We start from the raw sequence: 21,528 nt of genomic DNA, 5'->3' as shown, positions 1-21,528 counted from the left end.
TGGGGTAAATTTTACAGTAGCATTGGATCTATTTGTGTTCACTACAGTCTGTTTCCTCCTCATGCTTTTCTACCTTCCCAAAATGGCTGTAGAATTAAGTTAAAAGCAGCTCTGTCTTTCATGATAAATTAAATTATTCTATAAAGTAAATAGATGTTATTAAAGCAAAAATTGCTCCCAGGGTTTTTGTGCACTATAGGCGAGCAATGCTTGTGTTTAAGCACTGCTTATCTCACTTCAACTTGAGTGTAATCTGTCTTTCTCCTTTGTGGGAGCACCAATTTTTGAATTCTCATTTGATTGTTGTTTATTGCTAGAGGGAAGATTTAAAATGGGACATTTGACACATTATCTAACTAAGAATGTATTTTAATTTATGGTTTACTGTGAAAGGCTTATCTAACTGTTTTGTTTCTTCTGCTGTTGTTTACCATAAGTAATGTTTATTACAAATTTCACAACAAATAAAGCTACTCTGGTTCAGTCTGCCTTGAAGTATATAGTAGCTCATATATTAGTAAGTTGAAATTATTTTATTTGTTAAATAATACGTATTAGTTAAACTATCTAGGTATTATAATCAAGCTTGTGAAGAAAATTGCATAGGTAGATTAGTCTACAACTGAAAGAAAACGTTTAGCTTGTCTTTACTGAGAGATGTTAGCATCCAGAATTTTAAAATTTCTGTAATTATGCCATCAGAACTCACTTACAGCTTCTCCCATGCTCATGTGATAACAACTTACTGTCTATTGACATCTTTTCCTGTGCTGTTTTTTCTTCTCAATGTTACTAGCTTTCATCTTCTGTGATTCCTGTCAGCTTTCTCTCCTTTTCTCAGTTTTCTCCATTTTCCATTAATACAAGTCTTAAACCTGCATCCACATAGTTTCTGTCTCTTTATCTTTAGTGACAGTCTTCCTTTATCTGACTTTCCTCTGACTCCAGCTTCTTTCACAATTTAGTTTCAAGTCTTCTTTCTTCAGCGTATCCTTCTCCCCTTTATCTTCCGATAGCCTCATTCATAAACACATTTTTTTATCTCTAGGCACATGATTCATGTTCATGATGTCCCTGTTCCATTACTGCTTCCTTCTGTTCAAACTAAAACTGTGTCATCTGTCTCTAGTATCTTTGTGAATATCTTACAATGAACTCAAACTCAATATGCTCTTAGTCTCCTTTCTCCTGTGCCCAGCCACTTGGCGTTACTTCTGTTCCTCATCACTGCATGTGATACCATCTTCCTGTCACCAAGGCTTACTGGCAGTCTTGACTTTGTATGTCTTTACATCCAGTCTGTGTATATATCCTGACAGTGTTTTTTGTAAATATGTGCATACGTTCATATGCGTATGTATTCTTTTTTTTCTTTTTTTTTTTTTTTTCATTCACAAACCTGAAGTTCTTGTGTAGGCTCACTATCCCCTAACCTGACTGTTACAGTATCCTTTTTCTGGTTTGATGAATACAAGGGTTTGGCCTTGACAAACACCAAAATTCAAGCTGCTACTACATACACAATTTATGTGATTTGATTACGTTACCCTTCCAAAGTGCATCAAACAAGCTTATTTTCATTTTTAAGGCCCTTAAGGAGCTCTGCCCGCACAGCCTATTATCTTTCATTCACAGTAAAGATAAGCAGCAGTAAAGATGGTGACCTGTCTCCATTGCCTACTTCTGGATTTTTAAAGAAAGGAACTTCTTTCTTTATTTCAGACTCTTCCTTATGTTGGAGAAGAGATTTCTATAACCTCCCAAAACCTCACTGTTTTCTTTTCAATCTCTGTTTGGAAGCAAAACTGGAAAAGGATCATTATTTTCTGTAGGAGTTGAAAATAATCTTTGTTTGACCGTTAAATCTTCAAATCAGTCTGTTATGACTGTAATTATTATTTAAAGTTTAAATGGAAGGTTTGCTTAACAGCAAAAAGCAGAATTTAGTGCCAGTCTGTATAAAACTACACAAAGATGGAGATCATACTGCATATGGAAAAGTTTATCTTCTAATACAAGAAATCATACACGAATGATAGGAAGTCTTATTTATGCATGTGTTGTGTACATATTGCTGGCTTCTTATTTTGAATTACTGAAAAAAGTAGTTTCAACATTGCATTTTCACTTTGGCTGTTAATAGTTGTTTCTTATAGATAGGTTTGGAGGGAGGATTTTTTGTTGTCAGTTTGTTGTTTACTTCCTGAGAAGTTACGGTGTCTCCTTAGACTTCTTACTTGAAAGAATGGTCAAGGCAGGGAGCGTAGAATGAGAAAGCTGTTCTTGAAGATCATTCCAACTAATTCCATGAAGGGTCCAAGCCATACTTCTGTATTAAAGAATCCCCCAGAGTTTTGCTGTCATGTTTGTCAGATCTTAAGACATATCAGTGTCATTTTCAGAGATGTCGTTCATCTTTGTACTACCCATCTTAATGTCAGACTCTGTGATGATTTAGCACCATTAAAACCATGCTACTGGGGAGTATGTTCAGCTGTAGCTGCTCCTATCTAAATACTGTTTTGAAAAATGCAGGTTTAATATCAAGAGCTTCTCAGAAAGTAATATTTAAAGAACAGGAAGAGGAATCCCAAGTGAGCAATTTGGTTGTCAAGCACTTGTAGTGCTTGCTGTATTTTTCATTGCATTTGGAATGTCACATGTGGACTGACTGTTCACAGAATTGAGGAGCAAGCAGTTTTCAGCCCATTTCACTGTTTTTTCCCCAGTGGGATTTGCAGTAGCATGATTTTTCACCCTTGGATTAGATTATCTAAAATGACCTTCATTTGGTTTGCAGCACCAGATGACAGTATGACTGATTTTGGAAGTAAAAAAATAAAACTAGAAGGAGATATATTGAAGTTTATACACCAAGAATATGGTGGAATCTTAAGAAATTGCTTCTGTAGGTATTATGTCTTCTTTATTCCCACATTTTTGTACCCATCAAATGCCCTTTTTCAAGAAAAGTGCAGAACAGTCATAAAGCTTAAGCTTCTGAAGTCAGTAAGCAGCAGTTTTCATATGAACTACTGCTACAGGATGCAGTGATTTTTACATATCTGAAGGATGCAAATGATTCACATGAAGTATCTGTTTCTCATCTTAATTATCAGTTTTGAGGTTTTCCTCATTTATTAACTCAAGGACCTAGGCAATGATGTGTTATTTGGATCATCTATTCCATCAGACCCAAGCTTTCAATACAAAAGGTGACATGGAGTTAAAGAGCAGAGGAGTTCCACCAGTTTTTAAAATTGGGAATAAATTCCTATACACATAGAAGCATATAGGGTTTTTTGTAAAAACTAGTATAAAATTTCTTCCTTGTTCTTCCTGATTTTCCTTGTAGTTCTGCCATCACCTTTTTTGCTTTTTTACATAAGCAGCTTTTCCGACCTTGTAGCTGAAATAGCCTTGTTCCTCCAATTCTCTCTACAAAACTATATCATTCCTTCCTCCAGTGATATCAGAACTCTTTTTCAGAAAACAATGAAATAATACATCTTCAGTATATTTTCCAAATATTTCCAAGTCTTATTTTTACATGTTGACTGTGTAGGTAGTAATCTGTTGTAAAGTTGGTAAAAAGGGATAAAATTGATTATAAATGTAATACAGCAACTGTTAGAGAAAGAGTATTTTTTTTCTCATATTCCATAATCATTATCTGGACTGTAACTTTAAATTCAGTATTTTCATTATAGGAAAATATCACCCTTTTTTATAAAGAGGAGTAAGAGTTCATTTCAGGAAATTGTGGTAAGGAGTATTTTGAGACATGTTTTATGCAATGAAGATGTTTGTGTTCAAGCTTTATTAGTCTGCCCCAGTGTCTGAATATAGTGGCAAAAGGAAATATTTTTATTACTCATCTTAGGGTTTTTAGAGTCTCTTGGGTTATTCAGCCAGCAGAGACAGTTTCCCACTTGTTCCAGGTATTAGCCTCAAAATGAAATAGCTGTAGTTGCAGTTTTCTTATTATAGTATCATTTTACTACAGTGGTCTGCTTACAGTTGATAAATCTTCAAAACTGAAAGAAAAATAGATTAACATAAATATATAAAACAAAAAACTGCTTTGCAAAATTTTTCATGCTACAAATAGTTCTCTGTCAGAAGAATTACTGTAAAATAAAGTATTTTTAACTGCTATTTTTGGAATTGATTCATTTTAAGAGAGTCGTCCTGCCTTGCAGCTGTCTGAGTGACTGTGTTTGTGAGGAGCTAACTTCAAAGAGAGAGGGATATGTCCCTTGTATCTCAGCAATAAGATATTTGTAAACTGTATGAACATTTTGGATAGTAGTGAGGGGCTGCAATTCATTAAGTTGTATGATCTGACATTATTACCTAATTAGAACTTAAAAGTCAGCAACAAACATTTATTGCAGCTTGTAGGATTGTGAAGGATGTAAGAAAGAAAGTAATGACAAACATGTATCGCAGTGTTACTTGGAAGGGTGTGGAATAATTCACCCTTGTTTAAAAATGAGAGCTTATGTAATGTTATTTCATATTTTTTGTTCAATTTACTTAACCTTGTTTCATTAGCTAAAGAACTTGAAGTCTGACTTAAACATATAATGAAAAAACTGAAAACTTTTCAGATGAGATCTTGAATGCAAATGCAAATGTCATATTCTAGGTGTAGGTAATACTAGCATTATGTACCTCAGAGTACAGATGAAATGTACCTATTCTGCTACTTTGTCTATATATTGTAAATTCACTTTATGTGTAATAGGAAAAGGTATAACTCTTGCAGGTAAGGTCTTTGGAAATGTATTCACTCTATTGACATATAGTTCACTGTTTACAGTGAGTAGTTTTGATCTAGTTTTTTTTCTGTACATGGATTCCTGTGCATTGACGATCTAGTACTATTTTATTAGAATGAAGTTGTTCTGAACACCCAAATGCAGTATCTAAAAAGTAAAATATCAGTCTCTAGTATAGTCTGTTCTAAACTTTGAGAAACATATATAAGCAAATGGCACATGAACAAGTTTTTCTGCAGCTATGCTGCTGTTCTCAGTGGTTTGAACCCTGGCTCTTTGTCCTTTTTATTTTGTTTGCTTGGAACATATTTTGACCACATATACTTTTGGGAAACCTTGAACAGCTAGACGTGTGTAGCTGCGAATAGGATGAAGAATATGGAAACTTGGGCAGTAGTGTGTGCGTATAGGCTTCTGAAAATAAATTTTACATGTTGGGGACAGTATTAGGATGCAGATATTTGGGGTAGATTTAGAACTAAATTCTAGAATGGAAATTGATAAGGAAACACTCATTGGGAGGAGCCTAGTCTGGTGACGGAAAAGATTGGAAGAGAGAAAAACGTGTGAGAAGGAGAACAAAAACTGCTGGGAATGATGTAGGCTGTTAAAAGAAGGAAGGAGGAAACAGGGACAGGGGGATAAACTATTGGAGAGAGGAAGCCAATAATTGAATTAATGGTGTAGATAAGAATTGATTACTGCAAAGCAGGGCAATTAGAATTTAATTGTGGGGAGACTATCTCTAATCATCAGGCAAATACATTTAGCAGGATGCAAATTTAGTGTATTTATGAGATTCATAGTCTACTGTTTATTGCTTTTTGAGAGTGTTGTCAAAGGGTTATTTTACCTACCATTTTGTTTCCCTTTGTCCTAATGATAGCTGAAGTAAGTAGTACTAGCATCATTTTTTTCTTGAGACAAAGAATAAATGATTCTTTTTGAATGTAAACCTAACTTCATACAGCCTTCAGTTTACATGTCTCTATTTACATGGTGATAATGAAAAGTGAAGGTATCAGCTGTGGTACAGAAATAGAAAACCTTGAGGGACAAAATCAGGAGGATATTTGCATTCTTAACATCATCAGTATTGCAGCTAGCTCTTGGGCAGTTGTCATCACTCCTGTTTTAAAGTGAATGTTAACCACAACTGTTCTTTGAGGTACTATTAAATTTAATATAAAGACAGCAAAATAAAAGAAAAAAGAAGCTGCTAGTCTTTGCTCTTAAACAGATTAACCTTTGAAAATGATTTTGAGGTCATAATTCCTTAAAAATATATAAATTCAACCATCGTGTATTATCACAGGCCTGAGTTTTTTGGTCTTTTATTTATGTGGACTTCAAGTTACAAAGAAGTGAATTGTATTTGTTTTACAAGAAGATAGTATAACATGTATGCAACCTGAGCTGACAAAGCTTGGGAAAAAACACAATCGAAAAACTATCCATAAGAAGGTGATATTTAGATAAAACCTTTTTATCTAAAATGTCTGAGTTTTTCTACTCGGTATACAGGTCTTGCTGACTGGCAGCCTAAAGAATTGTTCAAATTAACAGCCAGTCCCTTGAGTATGGTGATTTGAACTCAGCAAAGATGAATGAAGGAGAAAGCTCCTTTTTGCCCACTTTGGTGCTTAGTTTGGAACGTGGGCTTCCTCCCCAAGAGCATCCTTACTAGTGGGATAAAAGGTAGTCTGAGGAGACTCTGTTTTGTCTGTGGAACTGTAATATTTTTGATAAATAAGGCTTTTTAGGTCAAAGGGAGAGTTACCCTATGACTGCTTTCTCCCTCCTCCCCACCTCTCTCCTGCCCTTCCCAGTGACTAGATTTTAAGTCATTCTTCATTTGTTACTTAAACAAAATTAAGAGCTTCCACAGAGTTCTCACCCTCATAGGTTTGTTTAGCATGACCTTCATTGCAAGTGTCTAAACTTTCCTGTATTTATTTGAAATAAGTAAAAAATCAAAACTACATGCTTTTAACATATGTTAAGGAGGTTTACAGTATTTTAGATCTAACTTGCTAGATCTTTTTTTTTTATGTGGAAATTTGAAATCTTAAAGGTTACCAAGCTGGGAAGTCCTGATTTTAGAACAACTGAAAATGTAGTGCTGTTTTTTCTGATATGCTTTGCATTAAAGGAATCACAAAACTCTTACTCTAAATATTAACAAAAGTATTCAAATCCAAAGGAGACAGAGTATGCACCAAAATTTTCCGAGGGGTTACTTGTGCTCTTTACTGGTGACCTGTCAGTAACAAAATTGTCTCTGACTCCTGCTAAAGCAGAAGGTACACCAGCTGCTGTACAGTCTGACCCTTAGAAAAATGCAGTGAAAGCAATTGTGAATGCAAATATTTAGATCTTTATTTTTTGTCTAGGGAAGCAGTTACGAAGCTGTTCACATCAAACAATGAACATGTTATTTTATTCAGGTGTTTATGTACAAAATCAGATAAGTGCTGCTTGCCTTTCTTTAGTGCCCTCAGATTCTGAGGATTTTCCAGCAAATGAGTTTTTATCTTCAGGTTTCACTTTAGGATGACAGATGGTGTCCTGGAAATACACTTTAAGAAGCTGAATTCTTAAAAAAAAAAAAAAAAAAAATCCTAACAAAAAACTCAAAACAAAACAGCCCCCTCAAAAAACAACGAAAAAAAAAAGCCCTGCACAGAAATTTGTTGCTAAATATCAAAGCAGAGTATTAAATACATTTTGAAAGCTTTGGAAATCTGTAACACTTCAGTTAAATACAGGGATAGAAGCATTTGAATTGCACGGTGTTTCTTTTAATATTCTGGATTATCTTTTTTGCTGAGGAGGACTAGAGAACACTTCCATCTTATTCTACCTTACCTCCTGACATCTTGGCAGAAGAATTATGGATTGTTTATTTCTGTGTTTGGAAGAGAACATAGTTTTTGTGGTACTGGAAGAGTGGAAGCTGTATCCATTAAATGCATTTTACGGTGGGCAAATAAAGTGGGATAATTTTAAGAACTAAAGGAGCAATGGTGAAGCTACACTGTTGTAAGAAAAAAAGATCACTGCAAATCTTTTGTCCTCTCTGAAGGCAATTTGGACCCACGAGGTTGCTTAAAGATGGATTACTCATATATGCTTCTCAGTCTCCTTTTCAGGTTAATGCTACTATAGCCTGATCTACAAACGTTGATATTACTTTAAGAAAAAAGTCTCAAAAGTGGTCAACAGCTAGTACTGACTAAAACTGGTGCAGTTTTCTTTATTTGCTCCAGTGCTACTGATGTTTTAGAATTTGTGTCAGTAACTACTCCTGAATAATACCTTGACTGCGTGCATTTATTATAAATATGAGTCTATATACTGGAAGTTGTTCAAGAATAGTTACTGAACATTGCATTTGGACTAAAATTTTGATTAAATTGAGACCGCCTGTTAAATTTAAATGATTGGCAGCACTTTGGTCATCTCTAGAAAATTGTGAAATTTATCAGGTTTTGGCTTTATTTAAAGAGCAGAAAGATACATTGTATCTTCAGCAGTTCCTTGATACATTCTCTGCTTTGAGTGACACAGATTAAAGCAAAATCCAAGGACAACTAGGACATGTTTTATGAGTACAGTGTTAAATGGCGGTGGATTATACGAAAAATAATTAAATAGTACAGAAAAGTTCCAGGGAGCTGTTTCAATTCATAGTGCTCCATATTGACCATATAATAAATAATTGGCTCAAATGTGTTAACTGGTCTAAAAAGATCTCTCTTCCAAACCTGACTAAAACTGTTGAAAGCCAGATGCTGCAGGGTAATGGTCCGTGTCATTTTGTTAAATGTACTGTTCAGTGGTCGTTTTATCCTGTTGAGAAGCATTTTGTTGCTGGCATTTACCTTATGCTATCTTTTCTCAGTAATGATGTTCTCTCTCAATCCCTAACAGTACATTACAGAGGGATGTGATTACTTGAGGATTGCATCTTTGCACCTAAACAAGTCAAATAAAATATTATTTTTCCTCTTGAAATCTTCTCATCTTCCTCAGCTGAACTGCCTGCCTCATATTTAACGTGTATTGTCACTTAAACTTGCAGTACAATTTTTGAGCTCCTTCACTTCTACCTTCAAGTTGTCACTAAATCATACTATTTTCTCACTGGAACTTATGCAAACCTCTCAAAAATTTATCTACATGCCTTCTCTGTCTTTTCACTGTCACTCTTGTATGAGCAGAGTTTACTGGAGTCGTATCTCACTAATAATTGCAGTGCTGTGTAGCTAGGCTGCTGTTGTCTGGGCTGCAAGCAATGAATGTGATGAAGAAGTGTTTCTGTAGTTGTAGGTGCATGTGTTACAAGGAGGAATTTGAACCTTAAAATAATCCTGGTTTATCCCTCCCTTTTATCCTCTTCCTAACCTGTTTCTGAAAAACACAAGAACTTGAATAGTTCAGCATGCATTCTCAAGCTTAGCATGGAGGCACCCTGTGACATGGAGCAAGAGCTACGTAACTATTCAGGCATGACACAAGAAGCACTCAAGAGCCTTCCAGTGCTCCCACAGGGCTAATCTGCTCAAGCTCAGCAAAGGGTTCTCTTCCTTAACTGCTGTACCAGACTAATAACACAATTCCCCTCTACTTTAGAGTAGATCTTTCATAAGTTGTGTCTTTGAGTGAACACACCATTGTCTTACAACATAATTTTTTTGAGCAGGGAAGTGAGAGAAAGTTACTTTTCCTCCTCAGCATTTGCATGAAAGCTATGCACGATGTACCAGACACCTCAACTCTACTGGTTACACAGCAAAGACCTGTGCATGGTAAAATTTCGCATGAGAAGTTCCCAGGATGAAATGTCCATAACTGGGTAATCCTAAAACCAGAATTCTTTTTATTAATTTCTACATTGTTTTTCTAACAAAGACAGAAATCAATGTTAAGAAGGCACTGGACACTGTGAAGTAATGCCAGGCATTAAATGGCCATGTAACTTGCAGTGGTTCCTCCCTATCAAATTCTTTCAACCAATCTTTATCTGATTGCTGTGGGTTCCACTTACCTCTTCAGATTTTCCCTTATTCCTTCCCAGGTTTGTGATTAGGTTTCATGAAATATAGGAGAGGAATGGAGTGTATGAGGTATCAGAAATGCATGTATTGAGGTATCAGAAAGTGCAAGGGGAAAACAGGAGGAGGAGGAGAGAGAAAATGGTGACTGAGAATTAATATTTACCTGCCCCATTCCCTCTTTACTACAGAAGTAAAGCTAGCAGGTGCTGAAACAAAGGACAAGAAACATTTGGTGATAACCTCAAAGGTGTCATGTAAATGCCTCAGTGAACTTTAAATCTGGAAGGAGTTCAACTGTATTAGCGTGAAGCTTTGGGCTACCTAGCCTGGGAAGGCCGCTACGTTCTGCCAGGACCAAAAGTAGTATCTCTCTGTAGAGCATTGCACTGGGTCAGCTGCTTCTTGACATAGTTTCTAGAAATATTTGTTCTAATCAATACCAAGGGATGAAGAAGCCATGACAGGGAAGAGGGGTGTGATGCAACAAAGCTAAATTATGTCAATTTTTTCAGTGTTACCGGCTTACTGAGGAGTTTGACATGATGGAATAAGATGGCAAGTTGCAGTTTTAGCTTGAACCGTAGCACAGGTTTCTTAATCATGTATTTTGAGAATAGCCTCCTAATAGCCACCTCTCTTCACTTCTTTTCAGCACTTCTTGGGAAGGTTCAAGAGCTGGGACTGTAAAACATTAAAAATAAGTAATAGTTTTGTACTGAACTCCCTATAAATCAGCAGAAAGGCATAGAACGAACAAGAAATTATAAACAAAGGAATATTTTAAATCTTCAGTGTGTAAATCTTAATTCATTTGAATAAAGTTGTTGCACTGATTGTATGTTTTACAGCAATTAGCAAAATCAGGTCAGCTATGATGGCACAAATAAAAATAAAAGGAGGAGCAAAAGAGGTGTATATGATATAATACAGCTGCCAAATAGAATGCAGTAAGCTCCTGAAAATAGAGTTGGAAACTATTTACTGTATGTTCTTTGTTTCTAAAATAAATATTTTTATTAATAAATAATGATTCAAAAGTAGTGTTGGAAGAGAGGACTAGGGTAATTTTTTGGAAACCTGACTATCCCTTCCCGTTATAGTCCACTTCTGCCTTTCCATGACTATAAAATTAAATTTTGTACATTTTGCTACTGTAGAACAAAGCAAATGACTAAAGAACAAATATTTTAAAACAATGTTTTCAGCTTTTTTTCACTAAATCTGCATCAGTCAGACTACATTACATGTATTTTTGGAAATAGATGAGGTTTGCAAGATCTAAATTCTGAGCTAAGCATTTGGTAGTTGATAGCTTTGTAAAAAATGAACTACTTAAAAGAAAAAAAGCTTTGTTTCAGTAAATGGAGTTCTGTTGGAAAAGTCTAAGATGACTACGTTTTCTTTACAACTTTCAGTTCTGTAGAAAAGGGATTATTATATCATATCAGAGCCATTCAATGCAAGATGTAAACATATAGCCTCCTTCTTAAATAACCTATACATGGCCCTTAATTCTTTTCCTCATATCATCTAAGTCAACAAAGACTGGAGCCTAATTCATCCTTTTCTTTTTTTTTTTTTTCCTTAAATTCCAGGAGAAACTGATGAAGGTTTAGATTTTGATGTCAAAATTCCCTGCATGGAAATGGTTATTTGCTGGAGAGACTAAGCCAAGAGCCCTTTGTTGTATTGTTTTTATAAGCAGGAATCTGTATGGGTTGAAAGAATTATGACATTAGTCATTTGAGGTTCCATTCCTGAATTAGTGTTAACTAACTTGTAGGGAAGACAAGGGAGTTAGTTTGGAGAGGTTTGTGCAGACATCATTTTTGAATAAAGAGATATATATACCAGTCATATACCTATGCAGCTATAATGATACAGCTGTGTTATACCTACCCGTGTAACACTATTTATGTTTGTCTGCCATAACCTCCTTCAAGGACATAGAGAGAGGTTATATAAGGCACAATCTTATAATGTATGTATGTAGCATTTTCAGCATCCATTGCACGTGATCCTTGCAAGTTTGATTGCATTACTGACAGAGAAGAAATGAAGGAAATCAGTGTTCTAGAGACAGACAGCTGGTGTCTTGTGTGTGATAGTATAAGGTGAAAAAGGCAGCTAGTGAGTTAATGTAAAAAATGAAAAAAGATCATTATGAATTGACTTAGAAGGTGACACAAGTAGAATGGGTATATGATTTTCATGTAGTGTGATATTTTGTAACATCTCTATGGAATATTCTTGCAATAATTTAATGAAATGAAAAACTTATGAAAATAACTAATGGTTATTTCTTTAAGAGGAAGATTCTTTGTGACCTGGTATTTGGGGGGTTTGGGTGAAAAATAAAAAGAATACACAATCTATTAATATCCTGCCTGCAGGAACAGGTTTATAAATAGTGGAGATATGAAAAGGATTTAATTCTCATAATACAATACTTCGTAATTGTTGGGTATATTGGCTTTTTCCTCCTTTCCCGTGGTGTGCAGAAGACTGATATATCCAAGCAACACTGAACAATTTAATTTAGAAATTCTGGTGTGCTGTATAGCTGTTTTATATTCTGATACAGCAGTTCCTTTATTTTCTGTAGAACTGAAAGATGCTCAGGGGATGGGCTGTAACGGTCCTTTAAGAAAAAGAGAAGTAATTTTTCCGCTGAGATTTGATACTATCTTTGAAAAAAATCAAATTATTCTACGAATGGTGAAACCTACTGCTTTCGTATGGTTTTGTGTAGTGCTTCCCTTATGCCCTCCAAATTTCTGAGTATTTTCAGCTTCATGCTACACCCTATGTTTCTGGCCAGTACATAGTCGTGGTTTGGGGACTAGGCCTGTGCCTGCTTGCCATCTAAAATGCATGCTGATTGACCAACTGATTGGTGTCTCTTAAGATGGATGTGAGCCATTTTAATTGAATTTTAACTGTCTGCCTCTGTGTCAAGGTACTAATTTGGGTCCTGTCTTTAATCACCAATTTTCATCAAACTTGGAGGAAGTGAAACTCTTTGAGAACTGACCTATTTGTTTGAAATGAAAAGCTATTATAGTGGAAAGACAGATAGTTTAGTCCAATAAAATTTGTTTCCTGGTGGAAATAGAAACAAACAAAAATCAAACCAGAAACTTTAGTTTCTAATTCTTTCTGAGCTATGGACTAAATTCTCTGCCAAGTTATGAAAAATTATTTTGAATAGTTTAAAATAAAAGACGGAAAGTGTGTTGTTTTACTTACATTAGCTTGCTTGAGACCTTTTGCTTCTCATCCTTAGTTGAAAATAAGTCTACTACTGAAATAAGTCTACTACTGGATTGATGCAACTCTTTAATGTATGGTATTACTATTATAAATACGGAATATGATAGGTACAAAACAATTAAAAATGAAGGTCTTGGTTCTCATCTGCTAAGAGCACAGGACTTCCCATAATGCAGAACAAATGTAAAATTTTTACTTACAGAGATAAGTAAAACAATATTCTGCTGTCTGGGGAAATCTGTGCCAGAGCGTTAGCTGGCTTATGGAGGTAGTCTTACAGTAATCTCTGCTTCAGCTCCTGGTATAAGAGGAAGAAGAAAGATTGCACAGGACAAAGCAAACATACACATGGCAGATTTATCCCATGTGATTTTTCACTGTAGTAAGTTCAAGCTTGTGACAGACACTCAGTAGGTTGTTACCACCTCCAACCCACCAGGCTTTTTGTCTGCTCATGAATCAGCTTTGGAACGATTGCCGCTTTCAGCTACTGCATCACATCGGCTAAGTAAATACTCCAGAATGAAAACTGAGCAGCTCAGGAGCCAGTTCGTGTATCAAATATCGCTGTCTTAGAGATGGCGATGCTTTCTATAGCACAGGCAGCTGGAGTTAAATTTTCATTTGTCACCATGTCTGTTAGAACCCACAGTAACAAAATTGAGTTGTACTGTTAGATTTTAACTCTGCTTGTTACCCACCTTCTGCTGGAGCTAGGTAGCATAGGATCAGACAGCTGCAATCAATTTTTGGAAATCACAACTTCTGTTTAGGTAGATCTGAGTCCAAATAATGTATCATACTGACAGCTGGTAGTAGATGGGTCAATAAAAGAGTTCTAAGTGCAAGTACTTGGTTATTAGTGTCTGATGTGTTTTTATGTAGAGCTAAATGCATGTGTTTGAAGAGCTGTATATACAATGAAAACTAATTGAGATGTATAATAAATTGTAACGGCAATTGTATTTCAACTGCTTGATCTTCCCTTACCCAGATGATCCCTGAATTTTTCATTTCCTTTAAACTGGTGCTAACACTTGCTAGGCATTAAATTAGATTGCAAAGCATATATCCACAAAAAAAGGGGGATTCGAATGTGAACCATTGAAGCCATTTAGTATGAAAAAAGGTTCCAAAGAACTGGAATTGTGTGTAGTTCCAATCCTGGAAATATACTCCTGCTGGGTAAAAGAACTAGGAAATTGACTTTTTGAAGGGAAAAGATAAGAAAGGAGGATTCTGCCTTTAATAAATAGAAATAGAGGTAATGCAGGTGGCTGCTTCTCTACCCACCCTCCTATGTGATTTAGAACTCGGCTTTAGAGGCAGCACCAAGAGGTGGAGTTCAACTGCTCAATCCAAAACCTAAAGACACTTAAGAATTCTTAGTCATTGCCTGGCTGATAGGAAGAACCGCGGTGTGTGTTGGATACAATGTAAAGAATCATTATTGTTTTATTTTTTCATGTTTATTATCTAGTTTCCATTGACTGCAGTAAAAAGTTAAGTTTTTGCTCTGCATAACATTTACAACGTTGCCCAGAGCAATAAACCCAGAGCATTTATCTAGAGATACTGAGCTAAGGAGCGTGATTTGCTTCCTCCACAGCCCCTCCAAAGAAGCAACAGCCATAGACAGGTTTGTATGCATAGTGTCTCTCAGGTATCTGCAAACCTGTGTGCTTAAATAGTTTGCTTTTCTAGGAACTCCTAATTTCGTGCATGTAGTTTATCTAAGACATTGTCATGTGTTTCCAGGGCAGGGCCACCTCCAAACAAAACTGATATTACATTAAAAAGTACATTGATGTGTAGAAAAATTCTTCATAGTCATTGGATCTGCTTCGTATGCATGTGTCTTGAAAATAATTTATTTTAACCTACATTTGAAGAATTTAGTGATAGTAATCAAATCTGATACAACTCTGACTTCCAGATCACTGCTTGAGCTAATTATAATAGAAAGAACTTTTTTTTAATGGAAACTGATCCAAACAAGTTACAGTTTTGTAGAAGATTTGCCAAGTGTGTTTTGTGTCAAATATGAGTATGGAAGAACTCTAGCCTTCTTAGAAATAATATCCCTTCTTCTAATAAAGGAACTAAATCATGTGATCTGTGTGGCCATTACCACTAATTTAATACCTGGGATTTAAGGCAATGCGAGTGGCAGGTGAGCTCAGATAGGAAAAATTTGGAGATGTCTAAAACCAGAATAACATTATCAGTAATAGCAGAGGGGGATTTTATTTGAAAAAGTGTGGTGAATCATTCAGGAAGTTGCTATTATTGCCTGTAACGTTTCTCTTTTGCTACATGAGCTGTTGTGAGATGCATAAAGAGGTCTGAAACAGTTTCAGAAGTTTTGCAAATGCTCGGAAGTCTATAAATTCTATTCTGAATTGGGCAAACTTGATCTGAGCTACTAGAGCCATCATTCATGTTGTTGGTGACACAATAGAATTAATTCATTGTTGTTGTGTGGCGTTGTAATACCACTATTATATATTGACTAGCTGCATTACTAAAAGGTATTTCATTGTGTCTTAAAATGTAAGAGAGTTACGTATGCCCTTAAGTCAGATTTATACAAACTACACTTTAAGAGACTGTAAAAGGGTTTGGATGTTCTTGCTGGGGTAAAGAATTCAGAATTCATTTTATGATAAACTAATATACAGTAGAAACAATGTTCATGCTTCCCCCCACCCCCCAGCCAGGTGATTCTCAGATAATTGAAATCATCTTAGGGCAAATAATTTCTTAGGAATGTCTAAGGATGGCAGTGACTTTAACATTCAAAAGCAATTGAATCAATACACAATGAAATTCCTTACATAGACTTTTCTCCCCCGGGACAGAATTGGAATTGGTCAGATTGTTAGTTTTTGTAAACTGGGTGGGATAATTTAGTATTCCATGTGCCATTTCTTACTCTTTTTTTTATTTCCTTGTCAAGCAATTGGAACATTTTTCTGCTAGTTATCAAGTAGAAATTGAAGTTGCTACCCTAGGAATAAAAGCCTCATTTCATCCTAGTTTTCATATTTTTCATTATCTCTGAAGAATGGAAATATTTAACTTAGTAAAACTGAATATAGTCCTTCCTTTTTAACATTCAGACTAGAGGCTGAAGACAGTAAGCATTTGGTTTTATCTTCTGAAACTTTATGTGTTTGGGATTTACTGAGTTCGTATTTCTGGGTGTTTTAAAGTTAAGCTCTTCTGAAAAAGGGCTATTCATCAAACTGCCTCTTTTTGGAAATTTACCTGTATTTTGATTGTCTTGGCAGCAATGCTGTATTATTCTTACTTGGATGTTTTGCCAATCTTCAGAACTACTAAGAAGGAGACTTAAGTCCTTTTCTTGAAAAATTTAGTTTCTCCTGGAATTTAGCAGTTCGAAAGCAGTTTGAGCTATTCTTTTTATAATTGCAGGGTACTGTGAAATTTCTGCAACTACAATATTATGCTCCATTTCAGGGTTATGTTCACTATGGAATATAATATACGTAAAAGATTTAAGATAGTAACTCAATCGTCTGTCCTGCCTGAACACAAAATGTGTTCCAAGCACCATTTAAATTTTATGATAACAAAGGTTTATGGAACATTGTCTGAGAACCTGTTCATGTTAAGAACATCCTAGAAAATATTTGCCACTTTAACTAACACTGGTTCAGCTCTCATTGTACCACTCTAGCAGACATTGATTCTCTGGGCTGTTGAATCCTTTTTAAAGATGTTGTTGCATAATCTGGCTGGATTGAATTGGAAGGGTTACTGACAGGAATGGCACCTCCTGATGTACTTAAATGATAGCTCTCAGTGTAGCATTTCTTGGTGGATAAGAAGAAATTATGCCTATATACTTACAGATGGGGAGAGACTGAAGTGTTTTATCTTAATAGGGTAATAATTTTGTATTGTGGTTATCTTTGTATGTATACCAAACCAGACTTTTCAATGTATTGGGTGAAATATTTTAAAATCTTAACAACTGTCATGAGTCTGCAGCAGGCAGACAGATCACCAGTACCCCTTTAAGCACAAGTCAGAGGTGAGGAAGATAATTCAAGTTTCTCACATTTACTGCTAGAGGAAACAAAAAGAATTATTGATTGGGAAGATAAGACCGTGTACAGGAAAGCAATTTTAGCAATTCTGGCAGTTCTTTCTATATAGAATGAATAATTAAGAGGGTGGCATGGATTGAATATCTGTTTTAGGCAAAGCAATAACACCACGGTCTGATTTTTTTTTTTTTTTTTTAAATTGTAAATATGTAGTAACTATTACTACTATCAATTATATAATTTTTTTTAACATTTTATTTGAAGGAAAAAAGGATGGGAAAATATATTCTGTGATTATAAAACACCGAGTGACTTATGGTCATATACTATTTAGAGTGTCAGGGAGGAAATGCTGGTATTCAGAAACTAGAAAAGAAAGAAATATTTTTCATTGTTGTCTGTAGGGCACCCCTTGCTATTTTTTGCTCAGCCATAGCTTTAAGACTTTCCTGTGGCTTTCCCTGCTTTTGGAATTTCTAAAAAAATGGATTGGTTTGTTAGTTCAGAAAATAATTTGTGAAAATGTTGCTAGCACTTTTCAATAAATGGCAGGTTGTCTATTCATACCACATAATACTGGTGTATTTTAGCAAAGTGGAAGAAACCATTATGGTTTAGATCCTGTCAGAATTTAAAAACTCAAATGTCTAATAGTTAAAACCAAGAAATAATTTCATCCCTGGAGAAAGAAGAGGAATAGTTCTGCCATATAGCTTTTTTGAGGGATGAGGTAAACAGGACTTGATGCCTGTGGAGAACAAATCCTGACATAAATAGGTGGTTTAAAGAACTGTGACATATGTGACTTTATAGTGCCTGAATTTCCACTGAGAAATTGTAGAAACATGGTAAATCAAAATAAAACAGAGTCTCAGGTGATATTTGTTGTGGCTCCATACTTACTTTGTAGATGCCAAGTTAAGTAGTCAGTGGGTTTATTTCTGACTATGAGAATCCTTTTCTTTTTCTATTCTTTGGCAGCCACGAGCTGTCGCTGGTTTTCGAGGAACAGTACGATATGCATCAATCAATGCTCATAGAAACAGAGTGAGTATCTCAATCTATATCATATCCATCTCTTGAAGCCAAAGGCAGTCAGTAATACAGTTGCTATTGATGTCCTTTTTTGTATTCTTAAGGGTGTATTTATTATGTAGAAATTCATACTTACAAGTTTTGGGAAAGGATAATACCCTTTACTCAACAGTAGGTGAGGGTAAAATAGTTCTTATTGTAGAAATAATAGTGTTTTTCATAGATACCCTTGGTGTTCAATTGTATTGTAAGTTAATAAGTTAAAAAGATAAAGTTACTGAATTTTATAAAATACATAACGTTTAGTATGTTCTCTTAACATCATACACTAAAGAAATCTGAATAAACAGCTCTGCCAGTATAGAGTTTTGCAGTGTAATTTTAACACACTTCAACTTCTGTTTTGTTTCTCTGTATCTTCTGTGGAAATTTACTTCAATGTTTCTACTTAAAATGGTTGCTGGATTTAATTATACAAACTTGTTTTGCAGCATTGATTGTATTAATTTTTTTATATAATAACTTAAGTCTCCAGAGCAGTAAAGAATCTATCTTCCCTTTTGTCTTATGGGTATTTGTAAGATACATTAGAATAATATTTCTTTTTTCACAGGAAATGGGTCGGCACGATGACCTCTGGTCCCTGTTCTACATGTTGGTGGAATTTGTGGTTGGGCAACTGCCTTGGAGAAAAATAAAAGATAAGGTAAACCTAGAAGTGAAACCAAAGAGCACCAGGAGATTCGCTTCTGAATTCCAAGCGAATGCTGTAATAAAGATTCCACTAAGAATCACTGGTTCATTAATTTTATCATTACATTTCCCAGTGTTTTCTAGTGTTAGTTCTCATTGTATAAAAAGCAATCAAGTTCTACAAACTGTTTGAGGCAGGAAGTGGATTGTGCTTCTAGTTTTCAAATGTTTTAAAAGGCAAAAGTAAGTGTATATATGCCACTTATTTAATTTTCCTGTTTTCACTTGAGTACTTTTCGATTTCACCTATCACACATTTAGAATTTCTTATCTATTTTGATTATTAGTGAAATGGGCATTTCTTACTTGCCAATGAACAAAAGTGAATCAGTCAATATGCAGTAGCGCTTTTATTCATACATTGTAGGTGAGGTATACAAAGAAATGAGGACTAATTAGCCTATTATTACTTCTTTCAACTTCTTCTGAAATTAGATTGAAACAAGGTTATTCTCTGATGTGGTTTATGCATTGGTAGATGACAACTTATATAGGTAGCATCTCTTTTTTGGTTTTGATTTACTCATCTTACACTAAACAGGATTTACTAATCTTATGCAATACACTGTGATTACCAAATAAACACCAAAAAGTGACTGAACTTCAGATGATGCAACAGGATATTTAAGTCTTTAAAATATGCTTTTTAGAAGGGTTAGAGTGTCTAATGACAGTCCTTGACATCATTGGCATTCAAACACAGAAGAAAATTAAATGGCTTTTCATACTGAATTTGAAGTTTGTACATTATTTTGCATGTGTACTGAGGGCAATGACAGAATCTCTTATCTTGCTATCTGATGTAGAATGGCCTTCCTCAGTCCTATTCGGTGTAATGTACTTACCTGTCTTTCTGGCCAGTAGTGTATTAAAGGACTGTAAGATACAAGGTGAATATGTTGTAGCACATAATGAAGGCGTGTTAATGTTTGATGTGTTATTTACTCCTAGGAGCAAGTAGGCTCCATTAAAGAAAGGTACGAGCACAGACTTATGTTGAAACATCTTCCTCAAGAATTCAGCATCTTTCTGGATCATATTTCTAATTTAGATTACTTTACAAAGCCTGATTACCAGGTAAATATTTTTACTATTTTGTCTTTCAGATTTTTAAATAGCAGAATTTTATGCTGTTTCATCTTCAATTTTCACAACTCCATTGTGTAGTTTTGGTAGTGATATTATGTATTGTGCCACCACAAAGTTATTTTAATGACCATCTAGTGCCACGGAAACTTTGCAGTTCAAAGGATACATTTTTTTCCATTTGGTAAGAGAAAGGCAGTTTGGTTTCTAAAAAAATTGACAGTTGCTTTGCAGTCCGTATTCTGTTAGGATCAGGTGCTGTCCTACTACTGTAGCCTCTAGCGGGTGCTCCTTTAAGTTAAATTGATCAGATTTTCTCAGTGATTTCTCTGGCAGTTTTCCAAAATCTGGAGCTCAGCACTTATAATATATACATCTAGAGCACAGTGTGCAGCCCTGGTGAGGTTTTAAGACTGAAGTATTGCCTACAGAGATCACCAGAAAACTAATCATTTTTCTTTGTTTAAGAGAGTATTGCTTACTGAAATTGATAGCCTCAGCTTGGAGATAAGGTGATAGGTGGCTGAGAGGATACGCTGTAGAATATGTGTCTTATTCACTCAGTGTTGACCTATGGTTTAACAATAAATAAAACTCAGAGGTAGAACTTTGTTCTATACCAATACGTGGAAAGCAGCAGAGGAATGCTCAGGAAAAGCAGGGAGGGAGGGAGAGACTGAGAGTTTTTTCAGTCTCACAAACTGTGGCAGAAGTTGCACTGTTCGACCATCACACCACAACAAGTTGTCCCTGTGTGCCTTCCCTCTGGCTCCCAGAAACACCCATTACTGTCAGCTTCCCACTTCCATTACCTGTCTGCCTCTGCACATTTGTTCAACTCACTAACTCAGCAAAACCAGAAGGAATGGTTTTCTGCTGGTGTGCAAGCTGAATTGATTGAACTGAATGAGTAAATCATTCTGACTAATTCTGGAATTGTAACTTTGATACTTTGATAAGAATGATTCCTGTGCTTTACTTGGTAAGATTAAGAGAGAGATCAAGATATATAAGATAGGAAATAAGAACTGAAAATCTTAAGGAATAACTAATGTCCTGTTAATAAGTGAATTTCTCTAAATGTACTGGTATGTTCTTTGGCACATTTGCAAAAAAAAAGAATAATCAATTTTTGTGCAAAAATTTGAATGTACAAAAAAAAAAATCTTATTACAAATACAGAAAACGTTCAGCATTCCTGAAAAATAAATACTTTGATTTTTTTTTTTCCTTTTCTATTACAAATTTCCACGGAATTTATCTTATAGTTTACAATTAAGTGATGAAAATGATTAAGAAAGTTTTGAGTGTTTTGTGTGCCTAGTTATAATGATGAATCAGATTTATTTTTTTCTTCTATGGTAAAAATTACTGATTGCAGAAATTTTGATGTTGCATGGAAACCCCTTGATTTTAGACTGGTAAATTTATTTTATTTACATTATATATCCTGAATGATAA

General features: G+C 35.1%; 1 protein-coding gene across 1 annotated transcript in view; it reads left to right on the top strand.

Moving 5' to 3' along the window:
* Window positions 1-21,528, top strand: part of TTBK2 (tau tubulin kinase 2) — a 69,856-nt gene that overhangs the window by 18,970 nt on the left and 29,358 nt on the right. Inside the window, 3 exon segments of the mRNA XM_009640240.2 lie at window positions 18,175-18,240; window positions 18,842-18,934; window positions 19,933-20,058. Coding sequence (XP_009638535.2) covers window positions 18,175-18,240; window positions 18,842-18,934; window positions 19,933-20,058 — 285 coding nt within the window.

Source organism: Egretta garzetta, unplaced genomic scaffold (genome assembly GCF_000687185.1).
Source record: "Egretta garzetta isolate BGI_Z169 unplaced genomic scaffold, ASM68718v1 scaffold526, whole genome shotgun sequence".
Lineage (NCBI taxonomy): Eukaryota > Metazoa > Chordata > Aves > Pelecaniformes > Ardeidae > Egretta > Egretta garzetta.
This window is presented reverse-complemented; position numbering and strand designations above follow the sequence as displayed.